The following is a 27,290-nucleotide window of genomic DNA, read 5'->3' on the forward strand; positions in this document are numbered from 1 at the left end:
CCTGAGATTTCCCCTAAGATTCCCACCTGCAAGAAAGAGATAAATATGCTCAGGACAAAGGACCCAGTGCACTCTCTCCCTCCAAGGGGCATGCCCCTGCCAATCTCCCACATGCACGTACCCACTAAGAGACTCCATGAGACTTGCAACCAGGGGAGCAATGGGCTGGCCCCCTGAACCTGTCTCCAAGGCCCCCTTGTCTCTGACGTCTCAGTGTGCCAAAGCAGCCCAGCCTGGGCTTTCCTGTTGCCTCTTCTATGCCCTTCCTTGTGCTCCGGTGGCTCTGCCTACGCCCTGTCCCGCCCTGTCCTCCAGGACCTGACCGTGCTCCTGCCCCGGAGCTGAGAGCTCTCCCTGGAGAAAGGAGAGCAAGCACCACCCTCCGTCCGTCCACCAAACAGAACCTGCTGCACCGCCTCTGCCCGCTCCTAGCCCGCAGGGTGTGGTGCCGCCCCCACGAGGGCGTGCTCTCGGTGGTGGGGTGGACTGGACATGCCCGCCCCTCTCAGCAGCTGCACCGAGGGCTGAACTGGGTGACTCCTGGGACCCCAACCTCAGGTTCTGGTGCTTTGGTGCCGAGGCTCAGGCAGCCCAGAGCCCGAGTAACGAGGGGCAGACACGGGCCCATGGGTTCTACCAGGAGGTCCCGTGCCGCGGCCGTCCCTGCAGTGGACCCGCATCTGAGCCTCCCACAGCTCACAGTGGTCCCAGCACGCCTGGCGCGGCTCTGCCCCCGAGGGCGAAGGCCCAAGGAGTCGGCCGGGAGGGGCCACATGCCGGTCTGTCTGCTTGGGCAGGTCGGAGCCTCCCCGACCAGCCTGTGAACATGCAGCGCCAGACCCAGAGCCCTGAACACACACAGCCTCCACAGAAGCCGGGGCAGCCTCCACAGAGAGGCTGGGGCAGCCTGGGATTAAACTAACTGCTGAGTGGGGAAAAAAATTAAAAAAAATGAGTACATTTTTGCTGCCATCATGAACCCAACACCCTTTGGCTCAGTGCCTTCCCTTTGGAAACTCCCATCTCCCGTCCCCTTTTCCTTAAATAAACTCTTTTCTTTCATCATTGTCTGAGATGCTATTTAACCTATCTGCTCACCACTCACCTTTTCAACGTATTTGCTAGCTACTCAACTGTGTATTTAAAATGTATTATCTCACATACAAAGATAAGTTACCTACAATGCACAATTCCTCAAAGCCAATTCTTTTAGATTCTTTCTTTCTACTAACTACCACTGCTTTAGTAAAAACAGGTAATTATACTGAATAATTCTTCACTTCCCATTTCTCTCTGACCTGCTTCTAATACTCAGATCATAACACTTCCACAGAACTGTTAGATCAACATGTAAAGAATGAATAAATGGTTAATTATTAAACTAGACAGAATATTGTGATCAGAGGGGGAAAAAGCAGAAGAGGGTAAAAGCTTTGAAAAGAAATATGAAGGTTTTCTTAATAAACAAAATAAAAAGCAACAATGTACAATAAAGTCTGTGGTAGTTAAGTTTTTCTTCAGAGCGTCTCTATGTTCTAAATACCTGTGATTGATGGATATTAACCGCACTAATTCAACCATAACTAACCACAATTTTAATACATATGAGAAAATCTAATTAAAATGCTAATAGTACCAAAATTTAGGAAAAAATAGATGCCAAGAGGTATGTGCTCTGGGCTAAGGGAGAAGAAAGGAGACACCCAAGGTCAGCAATTTTTTGTATTCTCTATGTAGGGAGTCAAATGTCCATTTAAGAAATATAATTTATATAAAGTTTTAACAACTTTCCAACAAATCATTTTTAAAACAAAAAAATCAATCAATGGTATCACCCAAATAAATGTGTGTAGGTGTGTCTATTTGTCGGTGTTGTGTATATCCAGACTATGGAATATTATTTAATGCTATAACAATGAGCTATGAGGCCATGAAAAGACATGGAGGAAACTTAAATGCATATTACTAAGAACTCAATCTGAAAAGGCTATATACTGTACGATTCCAACTGTGTGATATTCTAGAAAAGGCAAAACTATGAGACAATACAAAGGTCAATGGTTGTCATGGGGTTAGTAGGGAGGAAGGAATAAACAGGTGAAGCACAGAGGATTTTTAGGGCAGTGAAACTATTCTATAAGATATAGTAGCACCCCCACCATCTCCCCTACACACACACTCACTTTCTACAGTTTCAGTTACCTGCAGTCAACTATGGTCCAAAAATATTAAATGGAAAATTCCAGAAATAAACAATTGATGTTTTAAACTGTGCTCCATTCTGAGTGCCTTTGGGGACATGAATCATTCTTTTGTCCAGTGTATGCACGAAGCATATACTACCCAACTCGGTAGCACCTCAGTTATCAGATCAACTGTTTTGGTATCTCAGGGCCTATGTTCAAGTAACCCTTTAAAATAAAGGCCCCAAAGTGCAAGAATGGTGATGCTGGCAATTAAGATATTCCAAAGAGAGGCCATAAGTGCTTCCTTTCAATGAAAAGATATACTTAGAAAGGAAAAACATAGTATATGTAAGGTTCAGTACTATCAGTACTATCCAGGTTTCAGGCATCCACTGGGAGTCATTGAAGGTATCCCCTGGGATAAGGAGGACTACTGCTGTATTACAATGGTGGACACGTCATAAATTCGTCAAAACCAATAGAAAGGACAAAACCAAGAGTGAACCTTAATGTAAACTATGGATTTGGGATAATAATGATGTGTCAATGTGGTTCATTTATTTTAACAAATGTATTACCGTGGTGTGAAATATTGGTAGTTAGAGAGGTTGTGCACATTTGGGAATGGGGGTATATGAATTCTATATTTTCTGCTGTAAAAAATAAAGTGTATTAATTTTTAAAATTAAGGTGCAAATATTGCCAGACCCAGATATTTAAACATTCTTGATATAAGAAAATATTTCAGAATCTGAAGCCCTAAAGAACAAGATTACATTTGAAATTACACATTCGTAACCTTTATATTTTTTAAAAATCAAAATACTGTATATGTGTTACATATTCCTTATGATATGCCAATCTATATCAAAACAATAAAGATTTAAATATTAAAAACATATATAGTAGCAATCAACATCAGTAGGTAAAATCCTAATTCAATTTAACAAATAGACTGAAATATAGACTGTTCCCATTTACTCTGGAATAATAATTTTACCAATTTAGATGTAGTAGCTACAATGGGATAGTAACACATGAATATTTACCTCTGAGTCATAATTTTGAAGGCATCTGGGAGGTAGCAGTCTGTATTCTCCATCTGAAATGGGTCAGCATCACAAATCTTGTCGTCTGTCCGACCATAGTTAGCGCTCTCAATCATGATGACATCACTGCCCGGACATCGCAGATCTATAGAATAACCTTCACAGGACAATTCTCGCCGAACTAACCCAAATGGTAAAGCTGCTCTGCTGAAACCTGGAGAAAAAATAAATTTAGGTTAAATTAACTTATTTATTTATTTTAAATATATTTTATTGATTTTTTACAGAGAGGAAGGGAGAGGGATAGTTAGAAACATCAATGAGAGAGAAACATCGATCAGCTGCCTCCTGCACCTCTTACTGGGGATGTGCCTGCAATCAAGGTACATGCCCTTCACCAGAATCGGACCTGGGACCCTTCAGTCCGCAGGCTGACGCTCTATCCACTGAGCCAAACTTATTAGGACTAAATTAACTTATTTATGAAGTATACTATTTAAAGGCATTTAAAAATAATAGCAAGACATGTCACAAACTATGTTTTTTAAGTTATCCATTCATATCCTAATTTAAATCCTTGGCTCTTTACGATGAGTCAAGAATTTATTACATATGTACCTTTAGCTGACCTATTCACTTTTATAAGGCAATTTAAAAAATACTCTAAGCACAATATTCTCTGTATAATCTAGTCAATCAAAAAATAAGTGGTTCTTTTTGAGCTAATTTAAAGAAAAAAACAAATTTAATCAATGGATTAATAAATATTGACAAGTTTTACAAATATAGAATGTAACAACTATTTAAGAAACAGGTTTCATTTATGCAACTGAATAAAAACTGGGCTATACATTTGCCTTATATTTTCATTTAATGTAAACGTATAAATTCCTGTTAGTAGCATTATCTTAAAAAGACTTTCATCTTACCAGTTTCCCTCCAAAATAACGAAGACACTATGGCAGCAACATACTATGGCACAATAAATTACTTCAATTAATACACACTTTATTTAAAACTGACAACAATCAGTAGATGGGCCTTCAAAGGAGCCAGAAAGTTGAAATGCCCAGAAAGGGCAAAAGTTCTTTAAGATTCAGTTCTGTCAATCTACAGAATAGAGATTTAAAAACATCTGCAATGTCACTTTTCCTACCTGTGTGACTCTATTTTTTTAAAAATATATTTTATTGATTTTTTTACAGAGAGGAAGGGAGAGAGATAGAGAGTTAGAAACATCGATGAGAGAGAAATATCGATCAGCTGCCTCCTGCACATCTCCTACTGGGGATGTGCCCGCAACCCAGGTACATGCCCTTGACCGGAATCGAACCTGGGACCTTTCAGTCCGCAGGCCGACGCTCTATCCACTGAGCCAAACCAGTTTCAGCTACCTGTGTGACTCTAAAATGAGTATATGAAGTGCTTACTTGGGCAGTATACATAAATTCTATATGAATTTATGTATATCGTACGAGGCAGAGTATAGCTAACCACTGTTCATGAATGCTATAAAGAAGATTCCCAAATGAAATAAAAGATTAGAATTTGAAGCTTAACCATTTTTTAACCAGGGATCCCAAAGTAGTAACAGGGCATAGGAGAAAGGGTAAAGGCGGAAAAAGCCAAGAACAGCCAAGAAGAACGGTGTGGGGGAGAATCAGGTCTTCACTATGCTGGTTTGCTTCCTATACATCAGATACTACAGCTAAAACTTCTACATTGTCTCAATTTTTTATTTCAGTTGTCTAACCTATTGCCATCTATAGTGCTCCTGTTACAAAATACTAGCAAATAATTTTGGTATTTTTTTATCTTTATCCTTTAATTACTCTACATCGCATGAATTATTCATTCTATCCCTTTTTATTAAGAAATGCCAACCTTCAGAAGTAAACTGTTCCAAGATATAAACTGCCAAAGAGCTGGGTTTTGTCCAGGATGATCCTAAGCCCACACCTTGTTCTCTTTAAATTTTACTGCAGAATGCCTCTCACTGATTCAGGGAAACAGAACGTCACACCTGGATAAACGTGCATCCTCTTTCTAAGATGCAAATAATCCTTCAAAAGGGTTACTGGGTTACACATTAGTATGATTTAGAAAACTGCAGTTCTCAAACTTGGCTGACCTCTCAGTTCTACTGAGAAAAACTAAAGGTGTAATTGAAATGAAGAGAAAAGGACACAATCTGGAGCACAGAAATCTTTAGGGGATTGTGGCAAACCCCGGCTTTGGTAGGCTTTCACTAGGAAGGTTTATGGTCTTATGAGATTACTAAACATATGTGGAGAGGTGCACAATCAATGAAGTATAAATACAGAAACGGGGCTGGGAAAACGTCAAAACAAACTCTTTCCAAGAGTTTCTTTCTAAACTTCCCCAGATTCAAAAGTCAACTTTACGTACACTATTGTTTTCTTCCATTTTCAGATACTGGACTGGACTGCCTTTACCAATAATCCAGCTTAAACTAGTATTATTATATTTGTTTTAATGAAATAGTTTAATATATTTTTATTGATTTTAGAGAGGAAGGGAGAGGGAGAAAGATATAGAAACATCAATGATGAAAAACATTTATCGGCTGTCTCCTACATGCCCACCCACCAGGGTCAAGCTCGCAACCTGGGCCTGTGCCCTAACCAGGAATCAAATTGTGACCTCTGGGTTCACAGGTCGATGCTCAACCACTGAGCCACGCTGGCCGGGCTAATTGAAATATTTTTAGGGCCTCAGCGAGGTCACTTATTTCTGTAGCAAAATCTGTGTGGAAATTCAAACAAGTGACCTCATATAAAACTCTGGAGCACAGTATAATTGAAATAAAAATATTGCAATTATTATTAATTTTAAAACATCAGTATTTTAACTAAGAAAATCTTTAGAGAAAGGCAGAACAAACCTTATTCCTAGACATTTATTTATCCTCCCCTCCCCCCCACACTTTTTTTTTGGTATAGACTAGTGACTTAACTATACTGAGTCACACAGAAGAAATTATCACAAGTAGGGCCACTATTTCTTAATCCCACTTTCTTTCTTTGTACATGAAGTAATTCGTATCTGTTTAAATTGGGTATTTTTAAGAAAAAAAATTAAAATAACTTGCCAAGGCTATATGGTTGATTCCCAAACATCACTTTGCATCAGAGTCATCTGGTGGAGTGTTTTTAAGAAGACAGATGTTCAAGCCCTAATCTAGACCTATTCAATCGGAATCTCTGGATTCAGATGAAGCTAAGGTATCTGTATTTGGGGAGGAAAAATGTGTATTTGCAGCACACTGATATAAAATAACTAAGACGTGCCAAGAATTTCTCCAACGGCTTTATAAAATAGTTTTTATATCTCCATTGAGATTACATATTTTTAAGTCATTGTCATGTTTCTCCTCAATTCTCTAATATAGTTTTATTTTAATCTTTGAACATATTCTTAACAGCCACTCTGAAATGTTTAGCTGCTAAATCTAACCTCTGGGCCCACATCAGAGGATGTTGTCATTGAACGCTTTTTCTCCTGAGTATGGATGGGTCAACTTCCCTGTTTCTCTGCATGTCGTCTAATGTTTTGCTGTTGAAAACTAGACATTTGAAATAAAATACTGTTAGCAGCACTTGGTTCAGATCTCCTTTCCCTGAGAATCACTGCTGCTGTGACATTTTCTTTTTAGTATCCTGACTGGATTTAAATCTGCAGGCTGGTCTCCCCCATAGAGAAATCTCTCCTTATTGTTGTGACTGCTGTTATTGTTATTTTAGTTCTTATTTTTATTTTCTCATCTGGCTTCCTAGGGATCACCCCTGCCTCTGCCATGCTTATGACCAGCCAATGATGGAGCAGAGACTTTTCACAAAAACCATGAACCTACATAACAAGGTGTCTAACCTCTGCTGACTGACCCGAATGTGAGTTAGGAAGAGTATTCAGAAAACAGTACATTTTCTAGTCAGTCTGGGTAATTTTTCTCCTCGACACATGTGTGTAGTTTCCCGTTCATCAAAAAAGCATACCGAGAACTTTGGATCTTTTATTCCCAAGACTTCCCAGTTTCAGACTGGCCCTCCTGTCTCCCGACCTGGAACCACAATCTCAGGCAGGGCTACGGGTTTTCCCCATCTGTTGTCCACAGTGTTGACTGCTTTTACTGACAACACTGCTGGGCATGGGTTTCCAGCTCTGCTCCACATCAAGCCAACTTCCCCTGGCAGCAGAGTCACTGCATTTCATGGTCAGCCCTACCCTAATGAAAGGACCAAAATGACATACACAGTTAACGGAGCTGGGGGACAGGAGCAGCCCCAAGCTGGAAGGCTTTATACTGCCATTGTTCACAACAAAAGTTCTATCAACTTTTCATCATTAAATGCTTCCCAATTTCTTATATGGCTTTGATTAATTTCCAGTGCCCTAAAATGGTGGTCGTTGACAATTTTGCCCAGTGTTATAGACTTGTTGGGGAGGGAGAGGATTTGCTACTCTCATCAACCCATAATCACCAGAAGTCCTTCTAAGGACTTTACAAGGAATCACTGACAATAAATCCTCAAAACAGCTGTATGAGATAGGTATCACTGTTATCACCATTTTAAAGAGGAGGAAAACTGAGGTACAGAAAATTACACTGTCCATGATCATACACTCAGTAAGAATGACATCAATCAAGGTTTGAAACCTGGTCATTCAGTTCCCAGGTTCAAGTTCTGAAACGCTGTGGTAATGCCTCTCCAAATGACAATGACAGTTAGCAGCAGGTTTGGGGACTCCTATGTAGGAGGCATAGTCAGGGTGAACTGTGTGCTGCTAGTTGTAGAGGAAGGACAGAAAGGAAGCAGTGTGTCTGATGGTCAAGTATTCAATGCAATTCCTCCATCAACAAACTAAAGCCTTTTAATCACACTATTACTATGACATTTATTCAAAGCTGTACTTTCAACCAATGTCTATTTCAGCAAAGAAAAAAATAAGCATCCCAACAAGTAAAATGTAATCCAATCCATCTTGCAACTCTGACAATCGAAGAAAAAACTTGTGGGAGGCCCTGAAAGCCAAAGAATCAATACTGCAGCTTTGTGCTGTGCAGATGTGAATGCTGCCAAATAGAGGTACGCAGAGTACAATGAACTCTTTTGCTCCACTTTCTCCACTTTAAACAAATGATTTTGAAAAGACAATCCTTTCCCCGCCCACTCCCCCCCCCACCCCCAGCTATAAAATGTCAAGCCATAACTCTCTGTGCTTTAGGCTGGTGACTGGAATACATACCTCCCAGCAACAGGTGCAGTGACTTAGGACTGAAATCACTCACATTCAGGGGATAACTCCTAATAAACAGATGCACTGCTACCAAATGGGAGTCTGTGAGACCAGAATTGGAATTCTATCACTGGATTTTGCATCACTTGTGAGAATTTTGCAAGAAAATATGCTAATCTGGCCAAAACAAAAACATAGTGCATGCTGCTATAAGCTTAAACGTGTGAGGGGCTTTACGCACTTGACTGGGAACATTTTGCTTGTCTAACATGGTCTCCACTCTCTCTGCTTTGTACACATTTCTGTAAAATCTTTTTTTTTTTTCATTTCTGTAAAATCTTACTTCCCTATAAAAGTCTTCTTATTAAGCTGTCATGTAAAAACTTCAACTTTCTGGTACTGTTTACTTAATTACTCTGAGCTAAACCCTATCATGGGTGCTACTGCTCATGCCGCCTAGGATCCAGTAAGCACCAGGACTTTTGATTATGGGCGACCTCTACGGGATTGGGGCTGTCCTCCAAGCTCTACTGGAACATTAACTCAGGCCAGAGTCCATGACCAGTGCTGGCATTCGCCATCTCTGACTGATTCCTTTACCTTTATCAATCAAAGCCTAAAATATCTTTATTATTCATTAACATACACTCCCTTTAACTTGCCAGTATTATGTGAGTGCCTAAATTATGACTGGAGAGAAATACCATGTTCTTGCAAAATAGTGTTCATCATTTCCTCAGGTACAACAATATATTTCTACTTCCATATTAATCATTTACTGTAACCTTTTCACAATGCTATTATTTTTTTTTTACTGCCCTTCTGCTACAAAAAATTCCATTAGCTTCCCTGACCAACCCAACCTCAGAATGTCTGTTCTTAAGAGAGGTTAAATAAGAAATAAAAATGAAAAATCATGAGACCTCTTCCCTCATCCAGTGACTCACTCCAGAAGTCATACTGGCTAAAGCATTCTATTCCTTTACTGTCACTGTACTAGTCTGATGAATAAAGCTATTTAGGGGTGGAAACCTCACTTAAAGTATTCCCTAGGGCCCTAACTGGTTTGGCTCAGTGGATAGAGCGTCAGCCTGAAGACTGAAGGGTCCCAGGTTCAATCCCAGTCAAGGGCACATGCCCGGGCTGTGGGCTTGATCCCCAGTGGGGGGCGTGCAGGAGGCAGCCAATCAATGCTTCTCTCTCATCATTAATGTTTCTCTCTCTCTCCCTCTCCCTTCCTTTCTGAAATATATAAAAAGTACTCCCCAGGCAGGTCTCCCAGATCAAAGTGGGTTAAAAGTTGAATTCTAGTACTTTTTGGTAATGCCTTGTCATCTTTAAATATAAACAAGAAAAATTTTAAAAACCTACAAAAAATTATTAACCATAACTTAGTTTATTTTCATAACTTCATTTTTTAAGGGTACATTTAAGTTGAATCACAAGAGGGGCAACAGTGTCTATGAATATATGATTTCCATGTCAGTTAGCTTTTATTTGGCAACAATAAATTCTTAAGGAGTGAAGAAGTTACCAGTGTAACAAGTGTCTTCCTCATTAAAAGTATCTACTATAAGAGGGCCAATTAATATCAATTCTAAAACGTATTTGTGTTAACTACATTGAAACTGCACTGAAACCACCCACTCATTTCGCTCAACCCCAAACAGGAATCCCAGGGCAATCACATTCAACCATGGCTGGCTCAAACGATGTCCTTGAAGGCCTGAAGCATTTATTTCTTAACTTCAGTGGGAAAGGTTAAGGCAGCCTGAAAACAGTCTCAACTCCTGTATCTTACCTTTTCACAAACCATTAGCCACACTAATACTTAGATCATTTATTTAATAAGTGCCAGCCGTTCAACATTTTTCCTACTGAAGGGAAAAATTTCCTTTCTTCCTATATGCTATAAAAGTCACTCTTTCCCCCAAACCTCAGAAGACCAATACTTGAAATCAGGACTTTTATTAAAAAAACTAAGCACACTAATACTTATATAATAAGATTTTATCATATAAAATAGATAGGCTTTTCTGCTAAGGGTAGGAAGGCATTTTCCAATATGGTTCTAGAAGAAAAAAAAATGTTTCATGAAGTATTTTCCCATCTCAAAAAAATAACTCATACACCAAAGTTGATTTTTTAAATTTCCACCCCCCACAATTCCCCTAAGCCAGTGGTTCTCAACCTTCCGAATGCCGCGACTCTTTAATACAGTTCCTCGTGTTGTGGTGACCCCCAATTTCATTGTTGCAAATTGAACATAATTAAAGCATAGTGATTAATCACAAAAACAATCTGTAATTATATATGTGTTTTCCGATGGTCTTAGGCGACCCCTGTGTGTGAAAGGGTTGTTCGACCCCCAAAGGGGTCGTGACCCACAGGTTGAGAACCGCTGCCCTAAGCAATGCTTAAAATTTTATTCTAAATTATGGTACATATATGAAATTTTTAAAACCCAAATCTAGACTGTCACTACTAACATATAAGACTCTTCTCTTACCACTGAAAGTTATTTTCATCTCATGAAAGATAAATGTCTAAAACGTATACCAACTATGGGAAACAACTCACCAAGTGAGTAATATGATATTTTAAAAATCATTTCAGTGAACATTGTACTACTGTGTTATTACTTTTCTCAATGCTTTTGGACCAATTAAAAACAGAGAAATGACAAAATGGGTGAAACCAAATGCAGTAGTGGGCCCATTTTGTGAATTTCACTTCAAAACGCAAAGTCAAAATAATCAAAACCACCATGAAAGAGAAAATAACATTTCTAACATTATCTTTTACAAACATCTTTGGCAACACCACCTAGACATGTATTGCTCACTCATTTATCCCTTAGTATTTTTGTCTTTTGCCCATTCTAATTCCTCCATTAGACTCTGGAATAAGTCATGGAAACTAAAAATTCTCAAGTTGGAGGCAACTCCACCACTTCTATAAACTACAGAAAACCCACTCGGTGGGAAAGATCCTCCCTGAAGCAAAGTGATGACTTATAAAAGCACTCTTCTAACTGTGTTAAAACAGAAACTACTTCCCAAAATGATATGAAGGTTATCACATAATTTCTTAAATGACAATGTAAGGACTTTGATTTCATGGGTGGTTTTGGTGTTAATATTTTGGTGTTCTGGGGTTAAGGTTTGTTCAAATAAACTTTTAATCCTCACTCAAGGATATTTTTCTTTGTCTTTTTAATTTATTTGAGCGAGAGATAAACATAGATGTGAGAAACATCAAATCACTGCCTCCCGTAAGCATCCCAAACGGGAATCAAAACCGCAACCTTTTAGTGAACAGGACGACATTCCAACCAACTGAGCCACCCAGCCAGGGTGAAGTTTGTTCAATTTTTAATGAAAAGATGAGGTTCTAAATAACACACGCAACTATTTTCAAATCTGTCACCAGACCATTCAGGGAAAGAGGGAGAGAGGAATAGAAAGGTAATGTAATTCTGAGAATGTAAAGTTATAAAATGTTGCCTTAAGAAATACTAGGACTTTTATACAGAGTTGAAATGCTATCTTTTCTTGTATTTAACTTCCAGGCTTGAACATCAAGGAAACCAAGAAACAGCATGGTGGCAAGTCCAAGTGTAAAAGCCCTGCCCCTACATAGACAACCTGCTGCTACCCTTCCTCGCTGCTTCTGCAGAAAGCAGGAGTGCAGAGGGAACAGAGCACTTCCAACTGCTGGTGTCAGACATTCCAACAAATGACACTTGACCCCTGAATAACACGGGTTTCAACGCACAGGTCCACATTTATTGGGAGGAAAAAACACAGATTTTTTTTCAATAAATACTATAAAATGCATTTTCTCTTCCTTATGACTTTCTTAATAACATTTTCTTTTCTCTAGCTCACTTTATGTTGTAAGAATACAGTATGTAGCCGAAACCGGTTTGGCTCAGTGGATAGAGCGTCAGCCTGCGGACTGAAAGGTCCCAGGTTCGATTCCGGTCAAGGGCATGTACCTGGGTTGCGGGCACATCCCCGGTGGGAGATGTGCAGGAGGCAGCTGATCGATGTTTCTCTCTCATCGATGTTTCTAACTCTCTATCTCTCTCCCTTTCTCTCTGTAAAAAATCAATAAAATATATTTAAAAAAAAGAATACAGTATGTAATATATAAATGCAAAATATCTGTTAATTGACTGTTTATGTTAGTGGGAAAGCTTCCCAGTCAACAGTAGGCTATTCGTAGTTACATTTTGGAGGAGTCAAAAGTCATACACAGATTTCTGACTGCACCGCGTTCACACGCCTAACCTCCATGTGTTCAGGGTCAACTATATAAGGAGTTGCAAGAAAAATGGCTCATAGGAACCCTGTTTGAGCCAGTGTCGTTATGCCCTAGTACACTGCTCTAATGACCCTTCCCTGGTACTTTAAATTAAAACCTGAATCAAGATTTACATTTAGAACACCAGCAAAAGGATCTTCATTAAACATGTTTAAAAGCAGAGAAAAATTTACCTGAAATAAAAGAAACTACGACTCAAATAACTGTGCAATCAACTTTTTAGTTCACTCAGGTGATTTCATGTACAGCTTCAAATACTTTTAATTTCACCCTTATAAAGCTGAATGTTACCAGATTTTAAAACAAACAACTTACTATCCAAGGCAAAAAGAAACATGAGCTTGATAAAATTCTCAAAAACAAGCAAGTGCTTCTTATAAGAAAATTAAGAGTAACTTTAGGCGAATCTGATTTATAATGACAACAGAAATGTTTTAGAAAATTACATCTCCCAAGATAAATGTCTAAAGAAATAATACAAAGGTTAAGTACTTTATATGAGAATTGGGTAACAATCATGATAGCAATTTCTGAGAAGGTAAACAAAAAGAACAGGAAGAGGAAATAAACTTATACAATGTTCTATTTCATTGGCAAGGACAAAAGCCAAAAAATTAAAATGAGGTGAAATTTTCTTCTATCAAATTACCAAAGATTTGTTTGTTTGTGTAATGTGAAACTGCCTCATACATTTCTAAATCTACAAACTGATACAATCTTTCTGAAAAGAACTTTAACAAATTCATTTTATAAGAATATATTTTTTAAAGAATCCCAAAATTTAACAAAGATTTGGATAAAATGATATTCATAATAGTAAAAAGTTTGAGCAATGTAAAGGAAAAGGGAAAATGGTTTAATAGACAAATACCATATGATTTCAAATGGGGAATCTAAAAAAACAAACTAAATGAAGAAACAAAATAGAACCAGGCTCATAGACATCTAGAACAGACTGATGGTTGGCAGAGGAGGGGGTCTAGGGGACTAGATGAAAAAGGTGAAAGGATTAAGAAGTACAGATTGGTAGTTACAAAACTGTCATGGGGATGTAAACTACAGCATAGGAAATACAGTCAAAAATAGTGTAATAACTATGCATGGTGCCAGGTGAGTACTGGAAATAGCAGGGGGAACACTGTAAAAATTACCTAAACACTATGCAGTACACCTGAAACTAATACAAAGTAATATTGAATATAAACTGTAATTGAAAAATTTTTAATAAATTGGTAATACAGAATATGACACAACCCTAATAAACAATATTATATTATAAATGCAAAAATAAGTATTATAAACAATACTATAATAACTACTATTTAGTGATTTGGAAATGTGTTCCCAGAAAATGATACAAATAATTATAAATCTACTTCAATATATGTTTGCATAGAGAGAGAAAAAGAAAGAAAGAAAGAATGCCAGGAAGTGGAAAGCCTTTTTGGCATAGCAGTGACCAGCTCATCAAACCACTGGGCCACTATTCCTGAGGGACCAAGAAGCAGAACTAGGGTTAAAATGACTGAGTGAAGAAAAAGGCATTCAGCCTAGAGGGTAACAGAAATCCTGTCTCCCTTTATGGGAACAATCTGAAATACCCACCTTTCACCCTGAGAGCTGAAGTGTTTCCTTTACCTTTTTAGTTCTGAGCAACTGGACTCAGAATATGGATATGGAGATCCTGGAGGCTTTTCCACAGACTGCACATTCCCTATTCCCCGCACCACAATTCATTCCCTTATTGCGTCTGAGATACATTTCCCTCGGATAACCTGTGCGCAAACACACTTATTCAATAAAGGAAGAGGTCGTTTGCTCAAGCAAGGATCTGTCTCCTATAGTCTGCATGTGTTTTTCCTATTTCCCAACCATAATTACCTTCATGCTCTGTGTTCCAAATTCTCCCTCAACTCATTCCAGGCTTCTTCCCAGTACATCCCATGGTTGCCACTTTGCTGATGTTTGTGTGTTAGCCCTTACATGCTGAAAGGGGGATGAGTGATCTATGTTTACGGAATTAACTAGTCATATAAAAGAAAGAAGCAAATGGTACCGGTGACACCAAGGTGCTACGTATAAAATTCCATTTCTTTATTCCCTATAATTCATTAAAATATACCAAGTTAATCTGCTTATGCTACGGACTTGAGTCTCAAATAATTTATTCATAATCTAAAAATCTAGTCTGTTCCTTCCTGCCTCTGTAACTTTCTTCATACCATTCTCCCCATCTGGAATTCTCTCCAGTATGCTCAAATCCCCACCACCCCCATTTAGGGGTCATGAGCTCCCTCCTCTTAAAGTCTTCCACAGCAGAAGATACAGTATAAAACTACCAGGAACCTAACTTAAAAGGCAGGCTTGATTCAAAGATGAAATGATAATGTTTGCACTTACACAAGTTGTGTGGCTAAGACTCCTAAAATCACAATAATAAATGTTAGGGTTTTCAAAGAAAAGCATTAAAGGAGGGGTTACTGTGAGCTATCGTAGTGCCCCACATGCACTATTCTTGTAGGCTGAGCCTTACTAAAAAGGCAAAGATCAGAGCCAGCACATCCATATTCATAAGGATGCCCCAAGCATGTGGAAATAAAGAACTAATCCTGCTCTTTAGTGAGATCCAGATTAAAAATAAACAACAACTTACCATTCAAGGCAAAAAGAAACACAGAAGGCTTGATAAAATTCTCAAAAACAAGCAAGTGCTTCTTATAAGAAAACTAGAGACCTGGTGCACGAATTCGTGCATGGGTGGGGTCCTGCCGGCTCACCCGCCCCAATCAGGGCCCATCAGGCGGGGCCAGCATGGGGGAGGGGGTGTGGGAGGTAGGCCAGCTGGCCCTGCCCCCTGGTTGAACTCCTGGTCAAGGGAATAATTTGCATATAAGCCTTTTATTATATAGGATTAAGAGTCTTCGGACATCTATCTGATTTCTAGTTTCTGCTCTGCTCAGCTCTGCAACAGTATTCTGGCAAGCTTGTCAACCACATTAACTTGTAGAAAAGTATCCAATTATATCCCACTGTTTGGCTGATTTGCTTGCGCACTTCCTGTGTGCTTTAAGACCTAATTCTTGGCTACACATATAACTTGAAAGTCTTAGTCTTCGGGACAAGACGGATATTTCTAGGAACTTGTGAACCATATGCTATTTTGAAAATACACTGATCAGCACAGACCATCTAGATCTGAACCCTGGTGCCCCTGTTTCCTAGCTGAGTGATGTTGCTCAGAGGTAAAACTCTGAACTTCAGTTTCCCTATCTGTAAAATCGGGAAAATAATAACTCCTATGTCTCATAGAATTCTGTAAGGATTAAATAAATCACTACATTGTAAAGTCTTCAAAAACACTGCCTGGCAACTGTAAGTGCTCACTTTTGCCAGTATAATTTTCTTAAAAGTGGTGCATTTGACACCTGGGCATAAGTTCTGGATTCCATCTCCAGTGATCTAAGGAAAGAACCTAATTGGTAAATTAACAACCAGATATAATGGAATAACTCATTATATGTAGATAATTTGCAGATTATGCAATCACTATTATAGGCCATTAGAAGTCAGCTAGTCCATACTGTTCTTATCTCTCCTCCCTAATATTTTGAGGATACAAAGTTCATTTGCCAATTGTGTGTGTGTGTGTGTGTGTGTGTGTGTGTGTGTGTGTGTGTGTACACACATAGGTACGTACACACAATAAAATGGAAGTTAGGACAGTGACTTGTAAGAACTTAGAATATTCTACACACAGGGTACATTATCTCATGTGATTATCACAATGATCCTGACGGAATCCACAGAATATCCTGGATGCCCGGTGGAATCTCACTCCTCCCTTTTTAAGACTCCAAACTGGAGAAACTTCCTCTGACGCATCTTCTCTGACCACATACCTAAGGTCTCTTAAACTTCCCCTCCCGAACTGTGTTCTAATTATGACAATGCACCATGGACATTCTCTCTGCACTTACCACGCAGCTGCACACTTATCTACTTCTATGTTTCTCCTTCTAAAACGCCAAATTCCTTGAAAGCAGGAATAAAGACTTCCTCTTGTTTTTATCCCAAGTATCTAGATCAGAGCTTGGCTGTAGTAAGCACTTCATTTGATGTTAATGTTAAGCTCAGAAAATGGAGGCTACCGAGATTTATCCAAGGTCACATTACTAAAAAAGGAATCAGAAGACCAGCTTTAACAGCTCCTTTCACTATACCTAGTACCTTGTCAAGTCCTATCAGCGGTTAATTTTTTGAGTTTCCAGGCCACTTCACTTCAGCACCCTTTTAGCCTATTTTCAACATGGGTATCGCTGCAATCCTAAGAAATCTCTCCTAGGTATTTAAATTAAATCCATCAAATGCACATTTAAAGATTTTCATAGATTTTTTTTCATAGATTTCCAATAGCTTGTATTAAACTTAATTTGCAAACTATATTTTTGAACATATAATTCCCTCATCTAGTTACACATTTGTGATTTATAAAAGTGGAAACTTTATTTGAAATCCTGATAGGCAAAAATGCCAGTCACCCAAAAGTTAGTGACAAACATTTTAATGATGAACACTTCATTACACGTAACATTACAATTTTTTTTCTTAGCTTTCAGATGTCAGCATTTTTTATTACCCAAATGATCAAAGACTACAACACCTCTGCAGGTTTCAAAGGAAATAGGACTAAAAGGTTCTATATCTTGGTCTATTGCCTTGGTAACCTCTGTGTTCACTGTCTAGTACAAAGTCAGTTTGTTGAATAAATTAATCACCATACCAAAATTCAATTTCATTATTTCTGAAGACAATGCTTGCCTACACATTATTATGTGATAAGTATATATTGAAAGTCTACATGGGTACGTCCTCTGTGGATATCAAACACACACACACACACACACACACACAGAAAACACAGACCATTCTGTACAGGTAACCACAGATAAAGTTCTCCTGAGCCATATAAAGCTTTAAGAGGGACCCGTTGGGGTATGCTCTCTGAAGATGGAAAAGATGGAAAACAACTTCATATATTTTTATACTAGAGGCCCAGTGCACAAATTCGTGCGCCAGTGAGATCCCTCGGCCTGGCCTGCGGATTGGGCTGAAACCAGCTCTCCAACATCCCCTGAGGGGTCCCAGATAGTGAGAGGGTGCAGGCCAAGCCAAGGGACCCCATGGGTGCATGATCAAGGCCGGGGAGGGACGCGGAAGACTGGCCAGCTGGGGAGAGACTGCAGGAGGGCTCCAGGGCATTTCCGGCCTGTCTTGCTCAGTCCCAATCAGCCAGACCCCAGCACCAAGCTAACCTACCAGTTGGAGTGTCTGCCCCCTGGTGGTCAGTATATGTCATAGTGAGTGGTTGAACGGCCTTAGCATATCATTAGCATATTACGCTTTGGTTGAATGGATGACTGGACACTTAGCATATTAGGCTTTTATTATATAGGATAAGGGTTGTCATCTTGCCAGGGTGCCTATAGCCTGTTTTCCTATTTCATTAACAATTCACCTTAACCAAAATAATCAGAGGTACTCACTATTTGTAAGTATTCTTACCATTCACTTTTCAGACTCAATGTGTTATATATGTGGTATAGCCTGCAAAAATAAATAACTGTGGTGTCAAAAATCTAAAAAGTTCAGTAACAAAAATCATGTAACTACCTTTAATAAGCAACTCCAGGCCAGCTGGCATGGCTCAGCAGTTGAGCGGCGTCCTATGAACCAGGAGGTCATGTTTCGATTCCCAGTCAGGCCATATGCCCTGGTTGTGGGCTGGATCCCAAGTGTGGGGCATGCAAGAGGCAGCCTATCAATGATTCATTCTCATTCTCTCTCTCCTCTCTCTCTCTCTCTCTCTCTCTCTTCCTTCCACTCTGAAATATATATATATATATATATATATATATATATATATATATATATATATAAAAGAAAATCTTAAAGAAACAATAAGCAACTCTACTATTTTCTCAGGTACCATCAGGAATTTTTTCATGATATCTTCCCAGTGCCCATCATGCTATATAATATGAACTCACATGCTTTCTGACTAAAGATGAAAGAGAAAGTCTGCCTGAGGATGCAAATAGTTTCTATTCTGTTCACAATTAAAATCACAGTACCTAAAATGTTGGGTACTTAATAAAAATCTGGTAACATGCCAATAGTTAACTTATCATATGTTCAAATGTTATTAAATCCAATTTCAATTCCTGGAGGTAATTCCATTTGTAACCTTTTGAACTCCGTTTCCTATTCATTACCTTACTTTTATTGTATATTTCCATTGTTTAGTTCATTTACTCTTCATTGAAAGATTTATTGAATGGCCTGCACTAAGCAAAACACAGCACACTAAAAGGAACTGTGCAGATTCAACTTTTAAGCAGCTCAGTCTTAAAAATATGAAGCGGGAGCACATCATACAATGAGAAGAAGGTGAATACCCTCACAAAAGACAGAAAACTATCTTGACAGGAAAGATATCAAGGAAGGCTCCTCAGGAAAGGTAACATTTTAAAATGGCCAATATCGAGAATACACAAGCTGAGACAGGTAAGGATTGAACCAGAAGTGAAAGGACAGAAAGCCCTCATCAAGGTCATTTTTTAAAACTACTGCTATTATTTCATTCTAAGAACTTTCATTTTAACAATGTACTACATTATAGGAAATGTATAGTTTTGAAAGTTTTTCATATATTCTCTGGAAATATCTTTTCTCACTATAGTTCTTGTTTAATCAGCAAGGCTAGCCTCGATTCAGACACTCAATATTTCATGTATATTTACTTGAATGTTTTGCAAAGGTATCAAAAGCTGATCCAATATTTTCAAAAGACGAAAGTAAAACTCTATGGGCTGGGAAACTCAATGACAGTGTGCTATATAAAGATTGCTAAACAGTGTGCTAATTTACTGTTTATCAAAAGAAGAGTTTCTGACTCACTGTAACAACCTCCACTCTCACCATTTTGTGAATGGCCCTTCTAAAATTCTCCCATAGCTCATTGTCTCCTTGTCTCCATACCTTGAGTCTGTCTGGACTTGGGCTGAACAACCACAAGGAGCAGGCCTAAGCTGTCAGTTGGACATCCTTAGTGCTGCGGAGGTGGGAGAGACTCCTGACACCGCTGCTGCACTCGCCAGCTATGAGCCTGGCTTCTGGCTGAGCGGTGCTCCCCCTGTGCGCACTGATCACCATGGGGCAGCTCCTGTGTTGAGCATGTGCCCCTTGGTGGTCAGTGCACATCATAGCGACTGATCGTTCCGTCGGTCAATTGGTTTGCATTTTAGCCTTTTATTATATAGGATGGACTCTATTTGCTATTCTCTTTCATTTAAGTGCTGTTCACACCCACTAAATACTATCTTCACAAACCAATAATGGGTGGCATACTACAATCTGAAAAGCACTAATCCAGTCCAAATCCTAAAATCAATTCCCTGAACTAGTTTAGCTAATGTTAGACATTACATTCTAAGACACCAGTTACATGGCCTAGGTGAATACTCAAAGCTATACTCTGGACAAAGTAATGATTCTCCTTAAATCACATTTAATATTACTTATAAATTTATTTATAGTAATCCCTCTTAAATAGCAATTATACACACACACACACACACACACACACACACACACACACATATATATACTCAGAATGTCTAGCTTTGGCTAAGTACACTACAGGGCACTTTTCAATATATCTAGACCTCAACACTAAGTGCATCTTTCTGAGAAAGTGTGTCACATTCCTGGAATTTCAGAGCTATGGTCTTTTAATCCATTACCAGTTTACTACCAAGGGATCACTATCTTGTTTTTCTTACATAATTATATATAGAATCCCCAGGCAGAAATTCTGACAGAAAGAATGTAAACAATACGTGCAAATAATTCATTTTGAATAAGAATCCAATAAAGGTTTAAAATTATTTTTATTAGTCAGCTTTTGTTGTTTAAATAAAAAAAGACATGTTTAAAAGCTTATCACATTTGATTCTTAACATTGCAGAATAACTAGTCAACTTAGAGCTTCATCTGCAAAGTTAATAAGTATCTGAGAAATATTTAGGAAGAGAAAACATAGGAAATACAAAATTATCTGATGGTTAACTCACTCTAAGAAGCTGAACTTTTGTTTTCTGGCAAGGAATTATGTGATTACCATCAAATTTACAAGACTATAATTTGGGCAACATAAAAAGTATATAATTATGCAAATAATTGCAAAAATGTATTTTATGCATAAATTAATACACTGTGATACAAACTACTTTAAATTGCTTTCAACAAAAAAGGGAAAAATTTACTGCAGCCATGCTTCTCTGAAGATCCCCACTGGGGTCAGATTTAAGTTGTTAGTAAGTGTTGATTAGCAACATCACCCAAGGTAAGATCCATTTAATTTCAGTTTACTGTGACCTAAGATGACCTCTCTAGATTTCACAGAACTAAGGATAAGCCTAATTTGCCCCTGTTTTATAGTGACATCAGTTTGGATTGTTTCAGTGTACATCCTAACAATAGTAACAGGGTATTCAAATGGGGTGGGGGTGGAGATTATGGAAATCCAAATCCGTAATGAAAGCACAGAATGAGGTTTTGAAGTAATAAATAATAAATCACAATGTCTCCTCTGGTAGTCAAGGAAACTACTTTGCCTCCGCCCTAATTGCTGTGATCCCCATCTTGCCCTTTTTGACACCACGCCTTATCATGCATTCCGGTCAGAGACTAAGAAAGTAGCTTTTCTACTCCTCTCAGTCAATCATGTAACAGAAATTGAGCTGGACCGAACAGGGCCGTGCGACCATACAAACACTGAATTCAAGGCCTTTCCTTTACTATCTGGAGACAGTAATTAACTAGGAAGCGGCAGTATATTCCCATCAATCTTCAGCAAAGAACTGGTACCGAGGCGCTGAGGCAGTCAGCAGCTGTGGTTATAGGAAGTTTTTACTAATTGGAACCACTAATCATTAATATCTTAACATAAAACTTCAAATTAAAAAAAAATTCATTTGAATATAAAGATGAAATAGTAAGTTAGGAGATATAAAGACAAATGTAAACATTAAAACATTAATTTAACATTTATAAACCAAGTATTATAAATGAAAGGGTAAAACCAGTGCCATATACATTATTACTAGCTCAAAATGGTTTACTTAACTTTCCCCACCTTACTTCTATTTTTTTATATTCATTACTTTTAGAATAATAACTATTATAGGATAGAATCCTGAAACAAATTCACAATTTTGTATCTCTAATCCCATACACTGTTTTCACGATGTTCTGTTAATTATTTTTATTTCCTTAACTAGATTCCATTGAGATTATTTGTTTTCTAAAATAATTCTACTGGTTTTCAAAAGTATTCTTTAAGTTCGTTTGTTGTATTTTTTTGGAGCACTATTTTTTAGGTCACACAATTTTGAAGCGCTCTCTACCCCATTCAACTAGTGTAAAATCAATATTATAAACGTATTTTTTAATTCAGTCAGTCTACAGTAAAAAATCAAAATTATCTTCTTCAACAGCAGGACAACTACTATGATTCAATGTATTTATTCTTTTCTGTTTTATTTACTTAAACTCAGTACTCGGTCACACATAAGCCACATTTCTCTAGAACTGGTGACTTTCCCAGCTATAAAGATAACAACATTGATTAAAGAGTTTTTGGGAGTGTTACATGAAATAATACATACACACTGTTCAATACATATAGAATAGAGCAAAAGTAGGTTTATAGTTTGTGAGTGGAGAAAGTTTATTCTTATAATATTATTTATAAATTATTGTATTATTTTCCATCTTAACAACTACAAACCTTTTTGCCCCACCCTGTAGTTAGTCTGAAATCATTCAATAAATTTTAGCTTTCATCACTAGCAATTTTTGATTTAAAATTAAAATACCAGACAGAAAACTGTGCAATTTGGAGAAGCAGGTCAAAAGGTTTGGTAAAACTTTAGTAAAAGAATTCCACACTATCTTCTATGAAACTGTATTCTGTTAACATAATGCGAGGAGGGAAAATGGTGACAAGATTCTTTAAAAATCATTCACAAAATAAATGTTTTTATTCTCACAGGACGAATAATAAATAAAACAATTTTATCTGAAAAGAGAGGAAAAATTCTTCTCAATCCAAAACATTTATGTAAGTGTAAACATTAACAGCTAAGATGTTTTCTTTTAATATCTGTAGTATGTCTCTACTACCAGGGCCACAATTCTGCTTGCAAAAATACCATGTACCCTAGATATTTAAAAAGAAAGAAAAAATCTGTATTTTGCCTAAGCAGGTAAGCAAGAAAACTACTTAAAATTAAAAAAGAAAATGTAATAATTATGGGAATTTAGGTAAAACATTAGAAATGGAAAAATAATAAAGTTGAACTGGCTGATACCTAAGAGAAGAGAATGGACAATCACAATTTGGTGCACTATCAGGAGAAACCCGGGGCAACTTACCAGGTTAAGTAGCCAAAAGATAAGAAATCTTATAGTATGAAATTTATTGGTTAAGTATTTTCTCCCCATTTTTACATTACGTCCTAACAAGCCCATCCTAAATTGAAAAAAAATCCTAAGTCAAAAATGCATTTTGTACACATAACCTATCAAACATCACATTTTAGAACACTTACATCAGCTTACAGTTCGGCAAAATCATCTTGCTGCCACTGCCTACTATCACAACAGAGTACTATACCACATACAGCCAGCCCAGGAAAGGATCAAAATTCAAAGTAGTTTCTACTGAATGTGAATTGCTTTTGCACATCATAAAGTAAAAAAATCATAAGTTGAATCATTTTAAGTCAGGGACTATCTGTTTTATTTTAGAACTAGTAACTATAAAGAATCCTTGAAAACTGGAGTAGAAGGGTATTGACATTCTTTCAAAAATCTACATCAAAGCTTGATTATTCAGACAAATAGGTGTGAAAACAACATGATCCCAAATGTTTCTATTGGTCCCACTAAGTTCATTCTAACACTTACAATGAATACTGTATCTAATTTTCTTGGTCCAACCAATAAATCAAAAACAAAATTACTTTTTGGAATATTTTAGTATTCAAGTAGTATTAGAATGTTACACTTTTTTTAAAAAAAATTCTCTGCTGAAGTTCTCATATAAAATATACCACCATGAAGATGAAGTGGGTAACTTCTCAGACTAAAGCAGCAAACCCGATTAAAATCCTTTCTCCTAATGAAACACACTAGCTTAACTGGAGAAGCTAATTATGTGCTTTGGTTTCACAAACCAACTGCTGTTGCCAGCTGCATTCCAAATAAGAGTAAACAGAGACAGTTTGAGCTGTCAACAAAAGACATAATTAAGTAGAAAAAAATGCTGTCAATAAAACATGGATACAACATTTAAAACTTTGAAAACAAAGAGGGACGACAAGATCTGGACTATATTGCATAGTCAATACATCTTAACCACTAACAAATTGGGTCAAAGAGTAATAATCTAGAGGAGAAGGCTCACAAAAGTATATTTGTGGAGAAATAAAGTTTGATGCACCTGAAGGTTAAAACACCTTTTCTCAACTAGGATTTCACAAAAGAATAAAGCCCTACATAAAATGGTTGAGGGTTATATTTCTCCAATTCTGCTAATCTAGAGGCATTGGAGGGAAGTTGGTGCATTCCATACAATAGATGTATTAGGTCTTAATTATCTACCAGAACTAGCTGAAAGGAGCTATGAGCATCTGATGAACTGTAAAAACAGACACCATATGCATCCGTTTAAAAGATGTCATGGAAACAAAAGAGGCATTTAGTCTCTCCCTCAGGGTTATCTTTACCCATAAAGTTAAGGTGTATGTTTACCATGTTCCTAATTTTTCAAACGGTGTTCGTGCTTACCATGTCAACATTATCCATATAAACAGCTCTAATTATCTGGACATGCTTTGCGGAAAGCAGGTCTTTTTTACTTGGTAAAAGGTTTTTTTACGGTAAATTTTTAGATAAAATTGAATTTAACTATGATGAATACCAAAAGAACTCAGAATCTACGTGGACTATTTTATTCGTAGTATATTTGGCTAAATTCTCCATTAAGTTTGTTAAGAAAGCAGTGTCCCTTAAACAGCAGGTGAAACCACTAAACTCGGCAAACCACAAGGATTATTGGGGTGGGTGCTGCCTATTTAGCACCAACCTGATTCTTGGATATTTAATCAATTTTTCTATTCTCGTTAGAACAACATGTCATGAAATCAGCACTTTTCTGTCTTCACATTTTTCCTCAGAAAACAAACTGCAAATTCTATGTAACCTAATAACTTCTACTTCTACCTCTGGTGGCATACCAGAAAAGAAGGGAGGTCAGTTGAAACAGTGGACACATGGGAAAAATTGGTAAGGTAGTAGATCTCTACACAATTTTTGCCTTCAAGGAAAGAAAATCAGTAGTGGGAAAAAGGAACAAACAAATGAATTAATCAAATATTCACTGACTACCACTTTGGTGATTTAGCAGAATCTGAAGCAGATATAGGGCAAGATTAAGACAAGACACGGACTTCACCTTAAATAATCTGAGGTCTACTGGAGGAACAAAGAAACAAATTGATGCAAGAATGTGTGTGTGTCCCACCCTACACACACGGGGTGGGCAAAAGTAGGTTTACAGCTGTAATATAAATAAATAACACAATAATTATTAATACAAGAATTAACTGTTTAATGCACTTACAACTATAAACCATGTGTGTGTGTGTATGTGTAAATATTTAATTATGTGGCACAGACTGTGTGGTATTAAAAAATTGGGTAAAGAAAGATTAATAACTGGAGCTGTGGGGAGAAAAATGTTATGAAGGGAAAATCTCAGCTTAAACTTGAAGGATGAGCAGATTGACAACACAGAGAGGAAGACACCAAGGAATAACAGCAACCTCAAAGGTGACTCTTTCCATCCGTCCCTCCCTCCCTCCCTTCCTTTCTTTCTTCCTGTACTATTTGTAAGAGTCTGTGAAGAAAATAAAAGTGATTTGACAGAAAAATGCAAATATTAACATAGGGTTAATATTTAAAGTACACAGAAATGAATGCCTTGCCAAAAAAAAAAAATTGTATCACTCATTACTCTGAGCTGTGTATCTGTAAGAGCTCCCTACAGTTTCATAACAATATATAGTTTCACATTTAGCCTATAAACCTATTTATCCCATAATATGCAATTTGAGTATACTGGTATTTCAAACAAATATAGGAGAAGTGGTGTCAGGGATTTGGGGGGTAGAGGGTAATACCACTACAACGTTAAAAGACTGTAATATGCCATTGTACTGATAAAAATCAAGATCTGAGGGGGTAGGACTAAGGGATCTTAAAACTGTTTTCTATAAAACACTCAAAGTTAAGAAAGCATTAGGGTTAACTTAATCTTCCATTTCTGTACAAATCAGAGAAGGTTGTTTCGTGTCTTTGAAGGAAACAGGGAATATCCAACGACTTAAGAAATAACTCTCCTGATGATATGTGAGGCTTGATTAACATGCTAGAAAGCATTCCAAGAGGGAAGGGCACCCATAAGGATATACAAATGATCACTCTCGGAAACGGGCAAAACATGAGGGTATCTCTATAGATAGTGAGGTAACTTGAATAATTATTACTTTCTTTGTTCAGATTAGGAACCAAACAACTTTCAGCATATTTATAGGACTTGTTTTTGGTACAGGGCTAGCATTTAGGACCTGAAATAAAATTCATTGTTTTATATTTGAGTTTCTATAACCCCTGATTTTTTATTGCAGTTCTGAAGAAGAGTCATTATAAGAACTCCCTTGCACTTCATTACAAATACACCTTGGGCAAATGCATTTTAAATATTTTACTCTGGGGTGAGTAAATCACTAATTAATCACCAAATAGTTAAAGCTTTTAAAAAGGATGTAAGAGTTGTCCAACATTCTATATGAAGAAATAGCCCAGATCTAAGTGTCTGCCCAAGAACACATATTTAATGGCAATTTAGTGGCAGAGAAAGTTTGAAACAAATTATTTACTTTCAACAGTGATAATTCTAGTTTCTTCAAACATTTACTTCTAAGCATTTCTATAATTTCCCTAAGTTTGTTTAATAATAATCCTGTGTTTTCAGAATAGTTCAGTTTCTCCAGATATTTCCTAATCACACTTACTCTGAATCTATTCATCTACACGTTGCATTTCTAATCCTACAATGTTTCTGTCAGTCTGGTCCTGGACTGAAAATAATTCTATAGACTCAGAGGTACAGCTCTTCCTTCATAGGGTCAAGGCATGGGTAAAAGTGTGAAGCAGATAAATTATTTTCATATTTGAGTTCATTGTTAGGCTAACATATTAATTTATTAAATGCTTTTGAATGAAGTATTTTCTTTCAAAATGCATGTATATGCTTTAAAACTGCTAATTTTTAGTATGA

At 37.4% G+C, this 27,290-nt stretch overlaps 1 protein-coding gene across 1 annotated transcript in view; it reads right to left on the bottom strand.

Annotated features, from left to right (window-relative positions):
* The window catches only part of ADGRL2 (adhesion G protein-coupled receptor L2), a 190,586-nt gene that overhangs the window by 89,060 nt on the left and 74,236 nt on the right, over nucleotides 1-27,290 (bottom strand). Inside the window, exon 3 of the mRNA XM_081086246.1 lies at nucleotides 3,236-3,449. Within this exon, the coding sequence (XP_080942372.1) occupies nucleotides 3,236-3,449 (214 nt within the window). The remainder of the gene's footprint in view (nucleotides 1-3,235; nucleotides 3,450-27,290) is intronic.

Source organism: Myotis nattereri, assembly GCF_964212035.1.
Source record: "Myotis nattereri genome assembly, chromosome: 3".
Taxonomy (NCBI): Eukaryota; Metazoa; Chordata; class Mammalia; order Chiroptera; family Vespertilionidae; genus Myotis; species Myotis nattereri.